Consider the following 17,006-nt stretch of genomic DNA (forward strand, 5'->3'; position numbering starts at 1 on the left):
AGTAATTTGCCAACAGTTTGAACCCCATTTTAAACTAATTACTAAGAATGCTTTCTTTCACCTCTGCAATATTGCACGTCTCCGCCCTCTTCTCTTGGAAACTGATGCCAAAATGTTGGTCAGTGCGTTTATCTTTTCTCATCTTGACTATTGCAGTTCTCTCTTTTATGGTCTCCCTGCCACATTGCTCAATCGCCTGCAGTACATCTAAAACTCGGCAGCTAGAGTCCTCACACTCACCAAGTGCACTGCTCACATCACTCCTGTTTTACAGCAACTGCATTGGTTCCCAGTTATTTCTCAGATTAAATACAAAATCTTGCTTTTAACCTATAAAGCTCTTCATGGTCTCGCCCCTTCCTATCTCTGTGAGCTAATTCATTTGTACTGTCCTTCCTGCTCCCTCAGATCTTCTGTCTGTGGATTTTAACTGTCCCACGTTTTAAACTGGCATCTGTGGGTGGCAGATCATTCAGTGTTGCTCCTCCTAAACTTTGGAACTCGTTGCCACAATCGCTTCGTGAATGTTCCACTCTCTCTTCCTTCAAAGCTAACTTGAAAACTTTTCTCTTTACCTCACACTACTCTTCCTAGTGTTTTTTTTGGGGGGTGGGGGGGTGGGGGGGTAACTCCTGTGTAAAGCGTCCTTGGGTTTGTGAAAGGTGCTATATAAATTGAAATTATTATTATTATTATTATTATTAACAGTTACTATTTTTATTAGCTAAAGTAGGGAGCTCAGACAGAAATTTGAAGTATGGCCAAGAGATGTAAAGCTGATAAATTATTAATCTTTTAAATATGCTGATTAATTAAAACAAAATCAGGCAAATTGGTCCAGTGGTCTGTTTTTATTGACATTTTTAGGTCTCAGATATTGCTCTTTTCAGAAAAATAGGCCTGCATAAAACAATAAGCAATTAAAGCCGCTAGCGGCCTTGACAGGCCCTCGCACGTGTGGTTCCGCAACCCAGGACATCCCGCCACCCAACAAAACAGTCACATGTCATATATTCATCAAATGTTCAAAGTCGATGTGCATGTTGCAAATGCCATGACTGCTTGACGGATGAGAGATAGACAGACAAAGACTGTGTGTGTGTGTTTCTGTGGTGTGAAAATGTACATTTATATATGTACAAAACTATACATGTGTCTCCTCCTTATCTCTATCTCACGCTGTAATCTTAAGTCATCTTAGCTTTCCTGTGTCTGCAGTGTGTGTGTGTGTGTGTACATGCAGAGTTTTCATATGTCTGCAACAAAATGCACAATGATGGCAGGTCACTAATGTATAGATTTAGGCACTGCCTAAAAGCAGAGCTCCCATCTGTTTCTGGGTTGTAGAATTTTCTTATATCCTAGCCAGTCTCTTTTGTTTTATTTCTTTACTGGCTAGTACTGGCCACTAAGCGGTGTGTATGACTGGTAATTACTAACACTGACCACTAGGCGGTGTGTATGACTGGTAATTACTAACACTGGCCACTAGGCGGTGTGTATGACTGGTAATTACTAACACTGACCACTAGGCGGTGTGTATGACTGGTAATTACTAACACTGGCCACTAGGCGGTGTGTATGACTGGTAATTACTAACACTGACCACTAGGCGGTGTGTATGACTGGTAATTACTAACACTGGCCACTAGGTGGTGTGTATGACTGGTAATTACTAACACTGGCCACTAGGCGGTGTGTATGACTGGTAATTACTAACACTGACCACTAGGCGGTGTGTATGACTGGTAATTACTAACACTGGCCACTAGGCGGTGTGTATGACTGATAATTACTAACACTGACCACTAGGCGGTGTGTATGACTGGTAATTACTAACACTGACCACTAGGCGGTGTGTATGACTGGTAATTACTAACACTGGCCACTAGGTGGTGTGTATGACTGGTAATTACTAACACTGGCCACTAGGCGGTGTGTATGACTGGTAATTACTAACACTGACCACTAGGCGGCGTGTATGACTGGTAATTACTAACACTGACCACTAGGCGGTGTGTATGACTGGTGGTACACGTACACAGACAAACCACAAAAAATCGACTGGATGGGTTTACCATTTTTTCTTAGGTATGGTGCTCCGCTGGAGCTCCGCTATTATTGTGTGTGTGTGTATGTCTGTTGGTCAGAGGGAGAGAGAGAGAGAGAAAGTGTGTCCGTGAAAGAGAGTGTGCTCATAGATGTTGCGTGTGTATGTGAGTGCATACTTGAGTGTATGTGTGTATGCATAAATATGCATATGACTGTGTGTATGAGTGTGCACAGAATTGTATATGTTATATCATCAGAATCACGATATCCAATATTTTGTAAAGTTTCAGATCAATCCATCAGTGAATTGAAAAATTTTCCCCATTTCCTGCTTGACCAGATGGTGGCGCTGTGCTAGGCATCTGAATTACACATGTGAATATCATCACAATCATAATATACAATATTTTGTAAAGTGTCAGATCAATCAGTTAAGGCATTGCCAATTTCTGGCACATTTCCTGCTTGGCCAGGTGGTGGCGCTATAACAGGCAGGCCCATTGGGCGTCAGGTTATCATAATAATCATAATATCTACTATTGAAGTAAGAAGTGTCTGACCATACAGTCAATGCACTGTGGCTTTCTTTTTTTTTTTTAAAGATATTTTTTTGGGCTTTTTGCACCTTTATTGGATAGGACAGTGTAGAGACAGGAAATGAGCGGGAGAGAGAGACGGGAAGGGATCGGGAAATGACCTCGGGCCGGAATCGAACCCGGGTCGCCCGCATTCATGGTATGGCGCCTTAACCACCTGAGCCACGACACCCCCTACACTGTGGCTTTCTGACATGTTTCCTGTTTATGTGGCAAGATATTAAAATCATAAGACCATTTCAACATATTACAAGATATCAAAAATCCCTTCGCAATTTACTATCGGCGACATCTTGGCATCACGTATAACAAATTTCACATGAATCTCATGAACCGTCTAGGAAGAGCATGTTACAATTCATCATGTGTCAAAACACATATTCAAAACCCTATTCTTTCCTTGGCCAGTTGGTGGCGCTATACCAGACAGACCCATAACGGCTAAAGAGTATCAGAATCAGAATCATATTACAAGATATCAAGTTCAACATTCAGCAATATCTTGTCATATTATATGTTATAATATTTCAACATATCAAAAATCCCTTAGCAATTCAACTTCAGCAATATCTTGGCATCATGTTTGCCAAGTTTGACATGAATCTGATGAACCGTCTAGGAGGAGTACGTTAAAAATGACCATGTGTAATTTCACTCCAAATGGCCTTATGACGTCATCATTCCAAATTTCTTCCCATTCATTTCAATGGGAAATGGAAAAAGGGGCGCTATGAAGTCCCTGGGCCATGCCCGGGGCCAAAAGTCTGTGGCTGAGTAGTGGTGACAATGACTGATGTGCGTATCAAATTTCATGAGTTTTGGTGCATGGGAAATGCCTCAAATAAGGCCAAACGCGGCATAATAATAATAATCCTTCGAAAAACAATAGGGTCTCGCACCGAACGGTGCTCGACTCTATTGTTTTCCTTCAAAAAACAATAGGGTCTTCGCACCTAACGGTGCTCGGGCCCTAATAATAATAATCCTTCGAAAAACAATAGGGTCTTGCACCAAACGGTGCTTGGGCCCGAATAATAATAATAATAATAATCCTTTGAAAAACAATAGGGTCTCGCACCGAACGGTGCTCGGGCCCTAATAATAATAATCCTTCGAAAACAATAGGGTCTCGCACCGAACGGTGCTCGGGCCCTAGTAATAATAATAATAATAATAATCCTTCGAAAAACAATAAGGTCTTCACACCGTTCGGTGCTTGGGCCCTAATTAGCGATGAACAATGGCGCTGTTTTTTTTTTAAGAAAAAAATGATAATCCTGGGAATAAAACACTATTTTTGTTACTAAATTGCCAAATTTCATGAAATTTTCTGTGCTCCATTTGTTTTCCCCTGCAGAATCCAGGCGTTTCAGTTTTTTTAAAAAAAAACATACATAATTAATTGGTCTAATTAGCATAAAAGTGTCTAATTTACATAGTTTATGAGGATGAATGGCAAAATTAATATGTTTTCTTTTTATTTTATTGCTTGAATAATATCTGGAAGTTTCCATGGGCCATGAAAGTCTCAACCAGCTAATTTGCAAATCTCATAATATATAATTTGCACAAATAGGCTAATTTGCATATATGCATTAATTAGGCCTAAATAATGTAAAAAATCTTATATTCTGCCAGTAAGTTCGGCTGAAAATACTTTCCGTAGCCAAACCATGCTTTTGGTGGTCATTTAAAATGTGGCTATAAACACCATGAAGGAAATATGGATATTAGCATATTTTAACAGTATTTGCATATATAATTAGGTACCAGACTGAAGGAACCAGATAAAGATCACAGTAAACGTGCTGGCGTACAGGTGTAAGGAACTAAATAAACTGCCAACTTGAGCATAAAACGCCAGCTACCGACTGACTGTTAAAGAGAATTACCTCAGGTCAAGCAGCCTGGGCTAGCATTGCAGCAAACAGACAAAAAGATGCTACATTTTTTTTTTTTTAATCTTCCCAACTCATCAAATGCAACTTCCTTCAGTTCAAAGTTGTGTGTGTGTGTGCGCATGAGAGAGAAAGAATATGAGTATTTTCCTCGAGTTTAAATATTTAACTTAGGAAATAAAGTAGCCTATTTACCTTAATAATCCTGCTTGAATACTGTAGCTCTTACTGTATTATTTTTAACATGCAGTCACACACTTTCAGTTAAAACAAGAAAGTGGCTGGGAAAAAAACCAACAACTGAGTGGCTGGTAGATTTTGCAGTCCGCCAGTCACGGTGGCAGGAGGATAAAGAAGTTAATTTCCAACCCTGGTGTGTAGGTTGAATATATCCATATTTAAGCCAGAGATTAAGCTACGTGCATGAATTTATGTATGAAGCATGTTTAGACATGGGAAATTAATATTATATTATCTCAACAGGTTATGAGCAGCGTCAATAAAAAGTATAAAAAAATTCCACCTAAAAAGGCATGAAATTTGAAAATAAATAAATAAATTGGTGCGTTTATTGATTACGCAACCGCTGTCTGAAATGACTGCTGTCTGAACTCACTACTCTTACCATTACAAAGCACTGACGCTGGAGACTCCTTCCTTCTCAAAGATGATTTTTATGTGTTTATTTGAAGCTTTTGGCATTCAAGTCCATGTGTAAGTTTTAAAAGTTATAGATATTATAACGTGTTCAGGTGGCACGGTGGTGTAGTGGTTAGCACTGTCGCCTCACAGTAAGAAGGTCCTGGGTTCTAGTCCAGCAGCTGACGGGGGCCTTTCTGTGTGGAGTTTGCATGTTCTCCCTGTGTCTGCGTGGGTTTCCTCCAGGTGCTCCGGTTTCCCCAACAGTCCAAAGACATGCAGGTTAGGCTAATTGGTGGATCTAAATTGACCGTAGGTGTGAATGGTTGTTTGTCTCTGTGTCAGCCCTGCAGTGACCTGGCGACTTGTCCAGGGTGTACCCCACCTCTCGCCCATAGTCAGCTGGGATAGGCTCCAGCTTGCCTGCGACCCTATACAGGATAAGTGGCTACAGATAATGGATGGATGAATAACGTTTTCGAATGAGCACGTTAATATAAACCAGTGATTTGCAGCTGAACTATTGTCAGTGCTGCTGTTGTAGAAATGTAATCGATACCTTCTGACCAATCAGAATAGAGCATTAAAGAACACTGTGGTATAAGTACATTTGGTAACTACATGGTGGTAATTCTCTTCTACAACCCCGATTCCAAAAAAGTTGGGACAAAGTAGAAATTGTAAATAAAAATGGAATACAATGATGTGGAAGTTTCAAAATTCCATATTTTATTCAGAATGGAACATAGATGACATATCAAATATTTAAACTGAGAAAATGTATCATTTAAAGAGAAAAATTAGGTGATTTTAAACTTCAGGACAACAACACATCTCAAAAAAGTTGGGACAAGGCCATGTTTACCACTGTGAGACATCCCCATTTCTCTTTACAACAGTCTGTAAATGTCTGGGGACTGAGGAGACAAGTTGCTCAAGTTTAGGGATAGGAATGTTAACCCATTCTTGTCTAATGTAGGATTCTAGTTGCTCAACTGTCTTAGGTCTTTTTTGTCGTATCTTCTGTTTTATGATGCACCAAATGTTTTCTATGGGTGAAAGATCTGGACTGCAGGCTGGCCAGTTCAGTACCCGGACCCTTCTTCTACGCAGCCATGATGCTGTAATTGATGCAGTATGTGATTTGGCATTGTCATGTTGGAAAATGCAAGGTCTTCCCTGAAAGAGACGTCGTCTGGATGGGAGCATATGTTGCTCTAGAACCTGGATATACCTTTCAGCATTGATGGTGTCTTTCCAGATGTGTAAGCTGCCCATGCCACATGCACTAATGCAACCCCATACCATCAGAGATGCAGGCTTCTGAACTGAGCGCTGATAACAACTTGGGTCGTCCTTCTCCTCTTTAGTCCAAATGACATGGCATCCCTGATTTCCATAAAGAACTTCAAATTTTGATTCGTCTGACCACAGAACAGTTTTCCACTTTGCCACAGTCCATTTTAAATGAGCCTTGGCCCAGAGAAGACGTCTGCGCTTCTGGATCATGTTTAGATACGGCTTCTTCTTTGAACTATAGAGTTTTAGCTGGCAACGGCGGATGGCATGGTGAATTGTGTTCACAGAAAATGTTCTCTGGAAATATTCCTGAGCCCATTTTGTGATTTCCAATACAGAAGCATGCCTGTATGTGATGCAGTGCCGTCTAAGGGCCCGAAGATCACGGGCACCCAGTATGGTTTTCCGGCCTTGACCCTTACGCACAGAGATTCTTCCAGATTCTCTGAATCTTTTGATGATATTATGCACTGTAGGTGATGATATGTTCAAACTCTTTGCAATTTTACACTGTCGAACTCCTTTCTGATATTGCTCCACTATTTGTTGGTGCAGAATTAGGGGGATTGGTGATCCTCTTCCCATCTTTACTTCTGAGAGCCGCTGCCACTCCAAGATGCTCTTTTTATACCCAGTCATGTTGATGACCTATTGCCAATTGACCTAATGAGTTGCAATTTGGTCCTCCAGCTGTTTCTTTTTTGTACCTTTAACTTTTCCAGCCTCTTATTGCCCCTGTCCCAACTTTTTTGAGATGTGTTGCTGTCATGAAATTTCAAATGAGCCAATATTTGGCGTGAAATTTCAAAATGTCTCACTTTCGACATTTGATATGTTGTCTATGTTCTATTGTGAAAACAATATCAGTTTTTGAGATTTGTAAATTATTGCATTCTGTTTTTATTTACAATTTGTACTTTGTCCCAACTTTTTTGGAATCGGGGTTGTATGAAATGCTTCCTATTGAGACCGGTATAAGCGTTTAGAAATATTGTAATTAAATCGTAAATTGAAATGAAATCTCCTATCAACACCACACTAGGTGACTTCAGTAACTCTGGAGGATTTGTCTGGCTGCAGTCTCTCCACACTGTCCGAGTGTACCAGACTGCAAAGTCTGATGCTCAGGCGATGTAGACTTCAGGCCCTGGATGGACTTAACGAGTGTGCTGAACTTCAGCATATTGACGTACAGGTATGCACCAGTACTGTCGAATGGTTGTTATGGTTGCACAAGCATCCTGTCTTTTAAAGCTTCCTTTTCTTTCTAAAGGAAAACAACATCGCATACGTTGACTGTGGGGGTCTGACCAGACTTAAGGTCCTGCTGTTGGGAAAGAACCAGCTTACAAGCATCCACGGTCTGGATGATGCTGTTAACCTGACTGTGCTTCAGCTTTCCCATAACATCATCTCCCACATTGGTAAGTGCATTACTAAGGCTGAACATACTTGGAAATAATTGTCAACTTTCTAGATTACAAATGCACTAGAAAAGTAGTTTCTGTCCTTACCTTACTCATACTTCCTGCTGGGTTTTAGGCTAAATTAAACACTTTGGGCTCTCATTTCACTGCTTAACAATAGATGTCCCCTTGATCCAGGCTATTTTTCTCTTTTTTTATCTTAAAGCTATCTTATTATCTGTTAGAAAATGTAAATATTCAGTGTATCTTATCTTGATTTTCAGCATTAACCATATTAATAGAAAAATGTTTACATGCAAATGAAGTATGATATGATAGGAGTTTTGTTTCAGCTCGTCATTTGTTTTACATTTATTAGCTCATCCAGGCGATGAGCTTATGCCATCATGTGTCGTCCATCGTCTGTCTGGGGTCGTCCACATTTCACGAAAATCGCTTCTTTTCTCTCAGTTCTTCACTGATTTTTATTCTTTTTGGCAGGAAGGTAGGTCTGCCTGGGGTGCATATGGCTTTTATCCACATTTGCATAATTGCAATTAATAATGAAGATATGGAGTAATTAAGCCCTAATGAGCAGTTTCCACACAAATCGCTTCTTCTCTCTCAGTTCTTCACTGATTTTGATTCTTTCTGGCATGAAGGTAGTACCTAAGACGCATATAAATAACTTCTACCCAGATTTGCTTAATTACAGTTATTAATCTAGTTATGGACTAATTAAGCCTTAATGAGCAGTTCAACTAAAATTGCTTCTTGGTCAATTCCTCTCCATTTTGGATTCTTTCTGGCAAATATTTGAGCTGGACTGATTGAGAGTAGAACTGCGCAAGGTGGCCCACTTTAGATCGTTCCTTCTGGACTAGACGGGGCCGGAGTGAGCTGCGCCGTCACTGATGATCTCGTTTTACCTTTCTGCTTCCAAATTAAAATATAATTAATGAACATTATATTTTCAGTATGCCATATTTTAATGTTAAAAAAATAAAACTTTTCCAAAAGATAAACTTGAGCAGTTGTTTTATGATCTCCACTGCACAGAGATATACACTGCAACAAAGTACATTATGTCCTGGATCAGGGTTGTTGCTGAATAGAGTTCACACTGGATTGCTTGCTGTTTTTGTGCTCCACTAGATGGAAGCATTGTCTTATTACTAGAGCTTGCTCTGCATCTGCTCCATCTGTGTATTCAAACAGGAGTCATTTGTGACTCTGTATTCAGTAGTCATGAATAAATATTTCATAAGCAAAAGGTTAAATGCTCTTAAATCATATTTACTTTCAGTTCTCAGGATTTGAAATCAAATTCCTGTTTGGTTGATGGTGAGATTTTCTTCTTGCTGTCTCATATATGAATGGGGTTTGTTCTGTCAGGTGGTTTGGGAACTCTGAAAAAACTTCACCGGCTGACAGTTGATCATAACCAGTTGATCAGCACGAGCGGACTCAGTGAAGCTTACACGCTTTTGCATCTGGATTGCTCGTTTAACCACTTCAACCGTGTGGAAGGCCTGGAAAACTGTGCACTGCTCAACATGCTGGACCTGAGAGGAAACAACCTGACAGAGGTGCATAATTATTAACCATCCTTATCACTCTGAGCTCAGCATAAAAAACATAAACAGCTCTCAGGGAGTTAATCTATCTTAAAACTAGAAAAGCACTCGGAGAGCACAGACCTCCGCCAAGAATCCTTTAAGAAAATCCGGGATCCAGAAGGTGATCCGGATCACCGCCAAAATTTAATGGATTGTTACTTGTGCCCAGTCACACCTCTGGAAAAAATTTCAGAGGAATCCGTTCATTACTTTTCCGTAATGCTGCTAACAGACAAACCAACAAACAAACCAACGCTACCGAAAACATAACCTCCTTGGCGGAGGTAATGATATTGAGGCAACCCCATGAACACAAGCACGGCATCTGAAATGATGAAATGGTGAGAGAATTCCCGTGAAATAGGTAATGGTATTAGATTTCTTCTTGCTGTTCTGTATGTGCAGACACTCTTAACCTATGACGGTCTCTCACATTAAAAAAAAAAAAAAAAGTTATTCCATGAAATCGAGTCGTACATGAGCTGATAGCCGATGAGGCACATAGTGCAGAGTTGGCTATAAGCCATGTACAACAAGATTGAGTGGAATAATTGTTTCATTCTATCCATATTCACTGGATTTTGAGAAACAGAGCATTTTTTATTTTTTGCAAATTTGATAAAACTTTATGCAAATCGTCCAACGAAATCATTTCCGCTTAGAATGTAAATAAACCGGTGAAATGACAGTAACAATTTGTGAAAAATGCTATAATAATAATTCTTGAAAAATAAAAACAGATACGTTCTTACCATCAGATACTTTTATTCCGTATTTTTGTTGCTTTTTTGTATTTTTGGGGGTTTTGTTTTCGAGTAGAGTTTTTATTTCATCCTCGGTTGGTTCAGCAACCTTTTGTTTTTCTCTACTCACAGTATATGAGCTGATAGCCTAGTAGTAGAGTAGCCAATCAGAGCACGCAATTGGTCATATCCAGTGAATGTGGATAGAATAATATATAATATTTACATTTTGGGGTGGCACGGTGGTGTAGTGGTTAGTGCTGTCGCCTCACAGCAAGAAGGTCCGGGTTCGAGCCCCGTGGCCGGCGAGGGCCTTTCTGTGCGGAGTTTGCATGTTCTCCCCGTGTCCGCGTGGGTTTCCTCCGGGTGCTCCGGTTTCCCCCACAGTCCAAAGACATGCAGGTTAGGTTAACTGGTGACTCTAAATTGACCGTAGGTGTGAATGGTTGTCTGTGTCTATGTGTCAGCCCTGTGATGACCTGGCGACTTGTCCAGGGTGTACCCCACCTTTCTCCCGTAGTCAGCTGGGATAGGCTCCAGCTTGCCTGCGACCCTGTAGAACAGGATAAAGCGGCTAGAGATAATGAGATGAGATTTACATTTTGGGCATTTAGCAGATGTGCTTAACCAGAGCGACATACAACATGCCCAGAGCAGCCTGGGGAGCAGTTGGGGATTCGGTGCCTTAATTAAGGGCACTTCAGTCATTCCTGCTGGTCCAGAGAATCAAACCCATGACCTTTTGGTCCCAAAGTTGCTTCTCTAACCATTAGGCCATGGCTTCCCCAATATAACTCAATATTTTTCTAATAAACTAGTTCTGAAATTAATTCTGTTTCCCGAAATATAACAAATTAGTAATTTCAACTGCAGCAACCCTGACTAGGATAAAACTCTTGGGAAGTGGTGGCCTAGTGGTAAAGACTTTGGGCAGCTGATTGGAAGGTTGTGATTTCAAATCCCAGCACTTCAGAGCCGCCGTGGTTGGGTCCATGAGCAAGACTCTTAATCCTCAACTGCTCATTTGTACCCTGTCCCAGTTGTAAGTGGCTTTGGATAGAGGCGTCATGCAAACGTAACGTCAATGTAAAATATTTACTGAAGGCGAATGTATGAATGCAACCAGCTGTGTCCAATACGCTATGTTAACAAACGCGGTCTGTCTTTGTCACGTCAGCGTCATATTTGGCAGTCTGCTTCAGCGTGCATGAAAGTAAAAACCACCCGCTCCTGCTCTTGTGACTATTTTACTCAGTGCTGAAAGATCAAAGTTCCAATGCATGTAAAACAGCTCTCGCTAAATATTGCAAATGAAATTAAAACTGAAGAAGGCCTAATAGATTCAACAAAGGAAAATGGGAAAAAATATGACATTCAATACTGTATCCATCTCTTTTTATACTGTACTTATGGACATATTGCAGACTGTAATGCACATTAAACAATGCTCTGTTTATGTTCCAATATTAATGCCTTATTGTGGTGTCTCACAAAATGTCTCAGAATGGATGTTTGGCCCTGTTCACCATGGGCCTTTAAAAACAAACCGTTTCCCACACACTCTCATGACTTATGAGTGATTAAAACTCTCTTCGGACCACTGTCAAAAATACAGATTGTATTCCTTAAATAATCATGACACATCATCATATAGGGAGATATTGTAAATCTCACAATAAAGGAGGAAAATCAGGAACGTCTTTCTCACAAGCAAGTTCAATACAACGAGTAATATTTAGTGACGTCTCGTTATTCCGAATGGCCTTTTAACTGATGTCATTTTTGTTTCACTGTGCTTTTTTGTGTCTCAGTTCATTAAAATGAGGTGAACAACCACATGAAGGAGCTCTGTTTAGAGTTTTAAGTTTTCCAGAATAAAATAGATGTGTATGTATGTGTGTGTGTATGTGTGTGTGTGTGTGTATATACTGTACAGTGTGTATATATATATGAAATGTCCTTTTAATCACTAGAGTAGGATCTGAGGAAAGACAGAGCCCTACTGATGACGACTATTGTTTACATCATCCACACATTAAAAACGGCTCATCCGTTCACCTCCTATTAGCGTCTGCCGTCACTTTAATTCAATTTCCACTGCCAGTCTGGCTCACTGCTCAGAAATGTGGTATTGCGGTTTCATATTTAGGGTGAGGCTTGTGTTCCTCAGCTCATGGGACATTTAATTCCTGACATGGTCAGGATGGTATTTTGGGAGTTTGAGTTTATATTTCTTTTTTTGTCTCTGGCATAGGTGCCTGCGCTTGAGAACCATGTCCTGTTGAGGGAGCTATATCTGGATGATAACAGCATCTGCTCTCTGCATGGCTTGGATAGCTGCTGGCTGCCTCTGCTGCGCTGTCTGTCTGTGCCTCAGAACAGGTGGGTGCTCTGTACCTGTGGAGAAAATGCTGTCTCACTTTTTATTTTTTCCAAGTTTCATCACGCTGACTGTGTTGGTTCTATTTCTTTCTCAGTATCACCCAGCTACCACTGCTTGTGGACTTGCTTTCACTGAAAACACTTAATGTCAGTCACAACTGTCTCTCAGGTAGGAAAACAACAATACAAATCAGGTTCTAATTAAGTTTATACTACAACACTGTTAAATTCTCAAGTCTGGATGCTCAGAAGGTGATGACTGATGTTCTATAACATCGCAACTCTAGTGCCAGGCAAAGCAGTGGTTTATATTAATGTGCATGATTTCTAATGTTATCATTTCAATTGGAACACTTAAAGGGATCCTCCACCGGACTGATTTTCAAACTTATTTTATGTAAAATTCGTCATAGATTTCAAAAATCAAACTTTCATTTTCGGAGACCAAATAGTTTTCGAGAAAGATGCTTTTTTTTTTTTTAGAATACCAGATGGACATCTTGTGGTAGTGACGTATGCGATGATGTCAGGTAGTGGTCGTTTGCAACAGCTTCAGTCACCTCAGTGTGTTTTTAGTACGAAATCTCTACCACGTTTACGTTTTAGTATGGCTTTACCATTCCAATTCGAATCAGCGAATTTCATGCAAAATGTTCTGAGTAATTCTCTTATCTAGAATATAGTAGAATGAAATCGAATCGTACGTGAGCTGATAGCTGAGTTGGCTATAAGCCATGTACAACAAGATTGTATAATAAAGCAATTATTCCACTCATTCATTGGATTTTGAGAAACAGAGCATTTTTATTTTTATTTTTTGCAAATTCAGTAAATAAAAACTTTATACAAAACATCAGACAAAATAGTTTCTGCTTAGAAGGTAAACAAACCAGCAAAATGACAGTAACAATTTGTGAAAAATACTATTATAATACTAATTCTTGAAAAATAAAAAAAAGATATGTTCTTACCATCAACTGAAATCCTTTTATTCTGTATTTTTGTTGCTTTTTTGTATTTTTGGGGTTTTGTTTTCAAGTAGAGTTTTTATTTCATCCTTGGTTGGTTCAATAAAACGATCTGCCATTTTCTTCTTCTTCTTTAGGTTTTTTAAAATTTGGTAGTTGGCAAACCAACTTAAAGGTGCATTACTGCCATTGACTGGGCTGGAGCATGGAACAGGAGATATTGGGGGGGAGGGGAACAAACTACAGGTAGTCGTCAACTTACGACCGATTGACTTTACGACTGTCTGGTTATGACTGGCAAGTGTTTCCCAGCTGAGCTAGCTGAGCATACGACAGTTTCCGCCCAGCTCCCAGCAGAGCCTCTCGCCGTGTACAACAGTTTCCGCCCCAGCTCCAGGCACATGCGCAGTCTCTCTCGCGCACTCCGTCATACAGTTTCCGCCCCAGCTCCTGGTTTATGAACCGAGCAAATCCTCCCACCAGCCCGAGCGCTGCAACAGCTGATGATGACGTAGACGACCCACAGCCAAGCACCAGTGATGCCAGCGGTCACTAAGTTTTGTATTTTGCTATGTTTTACATTTGTATTTTGGTATGTTTCAAACTAAAATGTTTTCTAATTTTCACACCTCTATTTCATATTTTTTGTTTTGCACATATTAAACGAATTGTATTGTACGCAGTGTAGTATGCAGTGTTTGACTTCTCATCTCACTATCTCTAGGCGCTTTATCCTGTTCTACAGGGTCGCAGGCAAGCTGGAGCCTATCCCAGCTGACTACGGGCGAAAGGCGGGGTACACCCTGGACAAGTCGCCAGGTCATCACAGGGCTGACACATTCACACTCACATTCACACCTACGGTCAATTTAGAGTCACCAGTTAACCTAACCTGCATGTCTTTGGACTGTGGGGGAAACCGGAGCACCCGGAGGAAACCCACGCAGACACGGGGAGAACATGCAAACTCCACACAGAAAGGCCCTCGCCGGCCACGGGGCTCGAACCTGGACCTTCTTGCTGTGAGGCGACAGCGCTAACCACTACACCACCGTGCCGCCCAGCGTTTGACTTAAACCAAATAATGAGCCAAGGTAATGAAATAAGAAAATGTTGATAAAATAAGACTTTAAGATGATTACAATATCATTACACATCACAGTATACTTACATTCATTTAACATAGGCCGACTTACGACCAGATCGGTTTACGACCGGTCAGTCGTAACCAAACGCAGTCGTAAGTCGACGACTACCTGTATACTCTTTTAACTATTTCTGGTTCTTTTAAATACTTGATAGCAAAATTATATATCTGGCTTGATGCACTCCGTCATTTTGTTTTTCTCTACTCATGGCATGTGAGCTGATATCCGAATAGTAGAGTAGCCTAGTAATCAGAGCACGCGATTGCTCATATCCAGTGATTGCGGATAGAATAATTAAAAATATCCACCCTAGTGGATGTGAGTTTGTATCCATTTTACTTTGTAGCTCTAGCTGCTGATATAAATTATTCACTATTGGTGGTATTTTGTCAATTTTTATAGTGCATTCTACTTATTGTATCAACAAGTGTTTTAGGAATACTTAAAGCAATGCTTTTGTTGGGAAAATATAGCATAACATGGCCTCATTCACTTTACGTTTGATTTATTTTCTCAGATTAATGCTAATCACACAAATTTGATATTATATCTTATGTTGGTGGTAGAAAGTGATTAATTAAACCCAACAGTCTGAGAGCAGCTCAGTTTTAGGTTTTAAAATTGTATCTATAATAAAATTAGGTATCATATTATTATTTCTGTTGCGAATGGGAATACAAACACCTTTACCTCTCTTCTAGAGCTGAGGAACATTTGTATGAGTCTTCAGGGATGCACTCATCTTCAGGAGCTTAACATAGCTGACAATCCTGTACAGCGGGAGAATAACTGGAGGTAAGGTAGATACTGCATGTTATTGACTTACCAATGGGTTGTGTTCCTCATGTTAGAACCACCTACACACATCCACTTGATATTATTATGGTGAAGATGAGGCTTATCAGAGAGCCCTAGCTCTTTAATGAATGAGAAGGGAAACATCACCTCTGGTTGTAATGGAAAAGTTTGTCTTGGATTGGCAGAGACAGCTATGCAAGCATTCCAGCAAATATATGAACATTTTAAACGTGTCCCAGAGTGTAACATGAATGCAGACACACTGTTCGAGATGGATCAGGCAAAGCGAGGAGAATAAACATTCCACTTTAACACGGAGTTTCCGGGCCGGATCACTGGGCTAGCTTGTGTATCAGTGTGTCAGTTATTGGATTACCCGGTGACATCTATCTACACGTCGACTTAAGTGCTTGTAATTCTTAAAATATTTACTCAGCAGAAGCATATTTGTGAAGCAAATGACTTTCGGTCCTATGTGGGCAGTTATATTTCACATAAACAGAATGATGTGAATGATAAAATTCAAAATTGTGGATGAAGTGGGACATGAAGATTTGAAGTGGTGGATCACAAAGGTGACAAATGCAGTTTATTAAGCTTAAGTGGAAAATCCATAATTAAGCCCTGTTTATATGTTGATGTAATTTTGTTGTACAATTAAAAAAAAATAAATGTGTAGATAGTATTAAACTGTTAGTGTTAAGTAGGTCAAATGTTATCTCTGTTCGCTGTGTTATAATTTATATTTTATCAAAATTTTGATGCATAGTTTGTATATAGCAAATTGTGTAGAATTTTTATCCAGTCACATGCGCAATAGATAAAAATGAGATCTTTGCAACGAACATACATATTTGTAATCACTTTAAACATGCATCTGTTGTACTTCATTATGGACACAAAGATAAGGATGTCAATCAAAATCCTCTCTACATGTCTTGTATATGTGGTGTGTGGATGTGGAATTCATTCAGGTCGTGCTCAGAATTGGGATGAACTTTGTCTAACCCTAAATGCCAACAATGGTATTACACTCTCTGTTTTCACTGCTGTCCTCGGGTTTTTTAATCCCCAGCCAATGATAACAGCAGCAAAATTAAAGCACCAAAGGATATCGCACGCAGGAGCAGAGAGAGAGAGAGAGAGGGATTTACCTCCATAAATCTCGCTGCTCTATGAGCCTGTTTTCAGGGAAGTTTTCTCGAAGTGATATATGGATGGAGCTGAGAGCTTAAGCACACTCTATCGCACTGAGGGCCTGTTGAATCCTCGATCCATCAGTGAAGTTGTGCTGACATCCATATGAGCTATACACTTCGCCTTATTTCAGTGTTATCCTATAGAAGAAGAAGCCCTTATTTGTCACATGTACATTACAGCACAGTGAAATTCCTTTCTTTGCATATCCCAGCTTGTTAGGAAGGTGGGGTCATAGTGCAGGGTCAGCCATGATACAGC

At 40.1% G+C, this 17,006-nt stretch overlaps 1 protein-coding gene across 1 annotated transcript in view; it reads left to right on the top strand.

Annotated features, from left to right (window-relative positions):
* Positions 1–17,006, top strand: part of lrriq1 (leucine-rich repeats and IQ motif containing 1) — a 95,318-nt gene that overhangs the window by 20,028 nt on the left and 58,284 nt on the right. The window contains exons 10-15 of the mRNA XM_060924357.1: positions 7,527–7,679; positions 7,758–7,908; positions 9,286–9,479; positions 12,507–12,634; positions 12,730–12,803; positions 15,452–15,545. Of these exons, the coding sequence (XP_060780340.1) occupies positions 7,527–7,679; positions 7,758–7,908; positions 9,286–9,479; positions 12,507–12,634; positions 12,730–12,803; positions 15,452–15,545 (794 nt within the window). The remainder of the gene's footprint in view (positions 1–7,526; positions 7,680–7,757; positions 7,909–9,285; positions 9,480–12,506; positions 12,635–12,729; positions 12,804–15,451; positions 15,546–17,006) is intronic.

Source organism: Neoarius graeffei, chromosome 6, assembly GCF_027579695.1.
Source record: "Neoarius graeffei isolate fNeoGra1 chromosome 6, fNeoGra1.pri, whole genome shotgun sequence".
Lineage (NCBI taxonomy): Eukaryota > Metazoa > Chordata > Actinopteri > Siluriformes > Ariidae > Neoarius > Neoarius graeffei.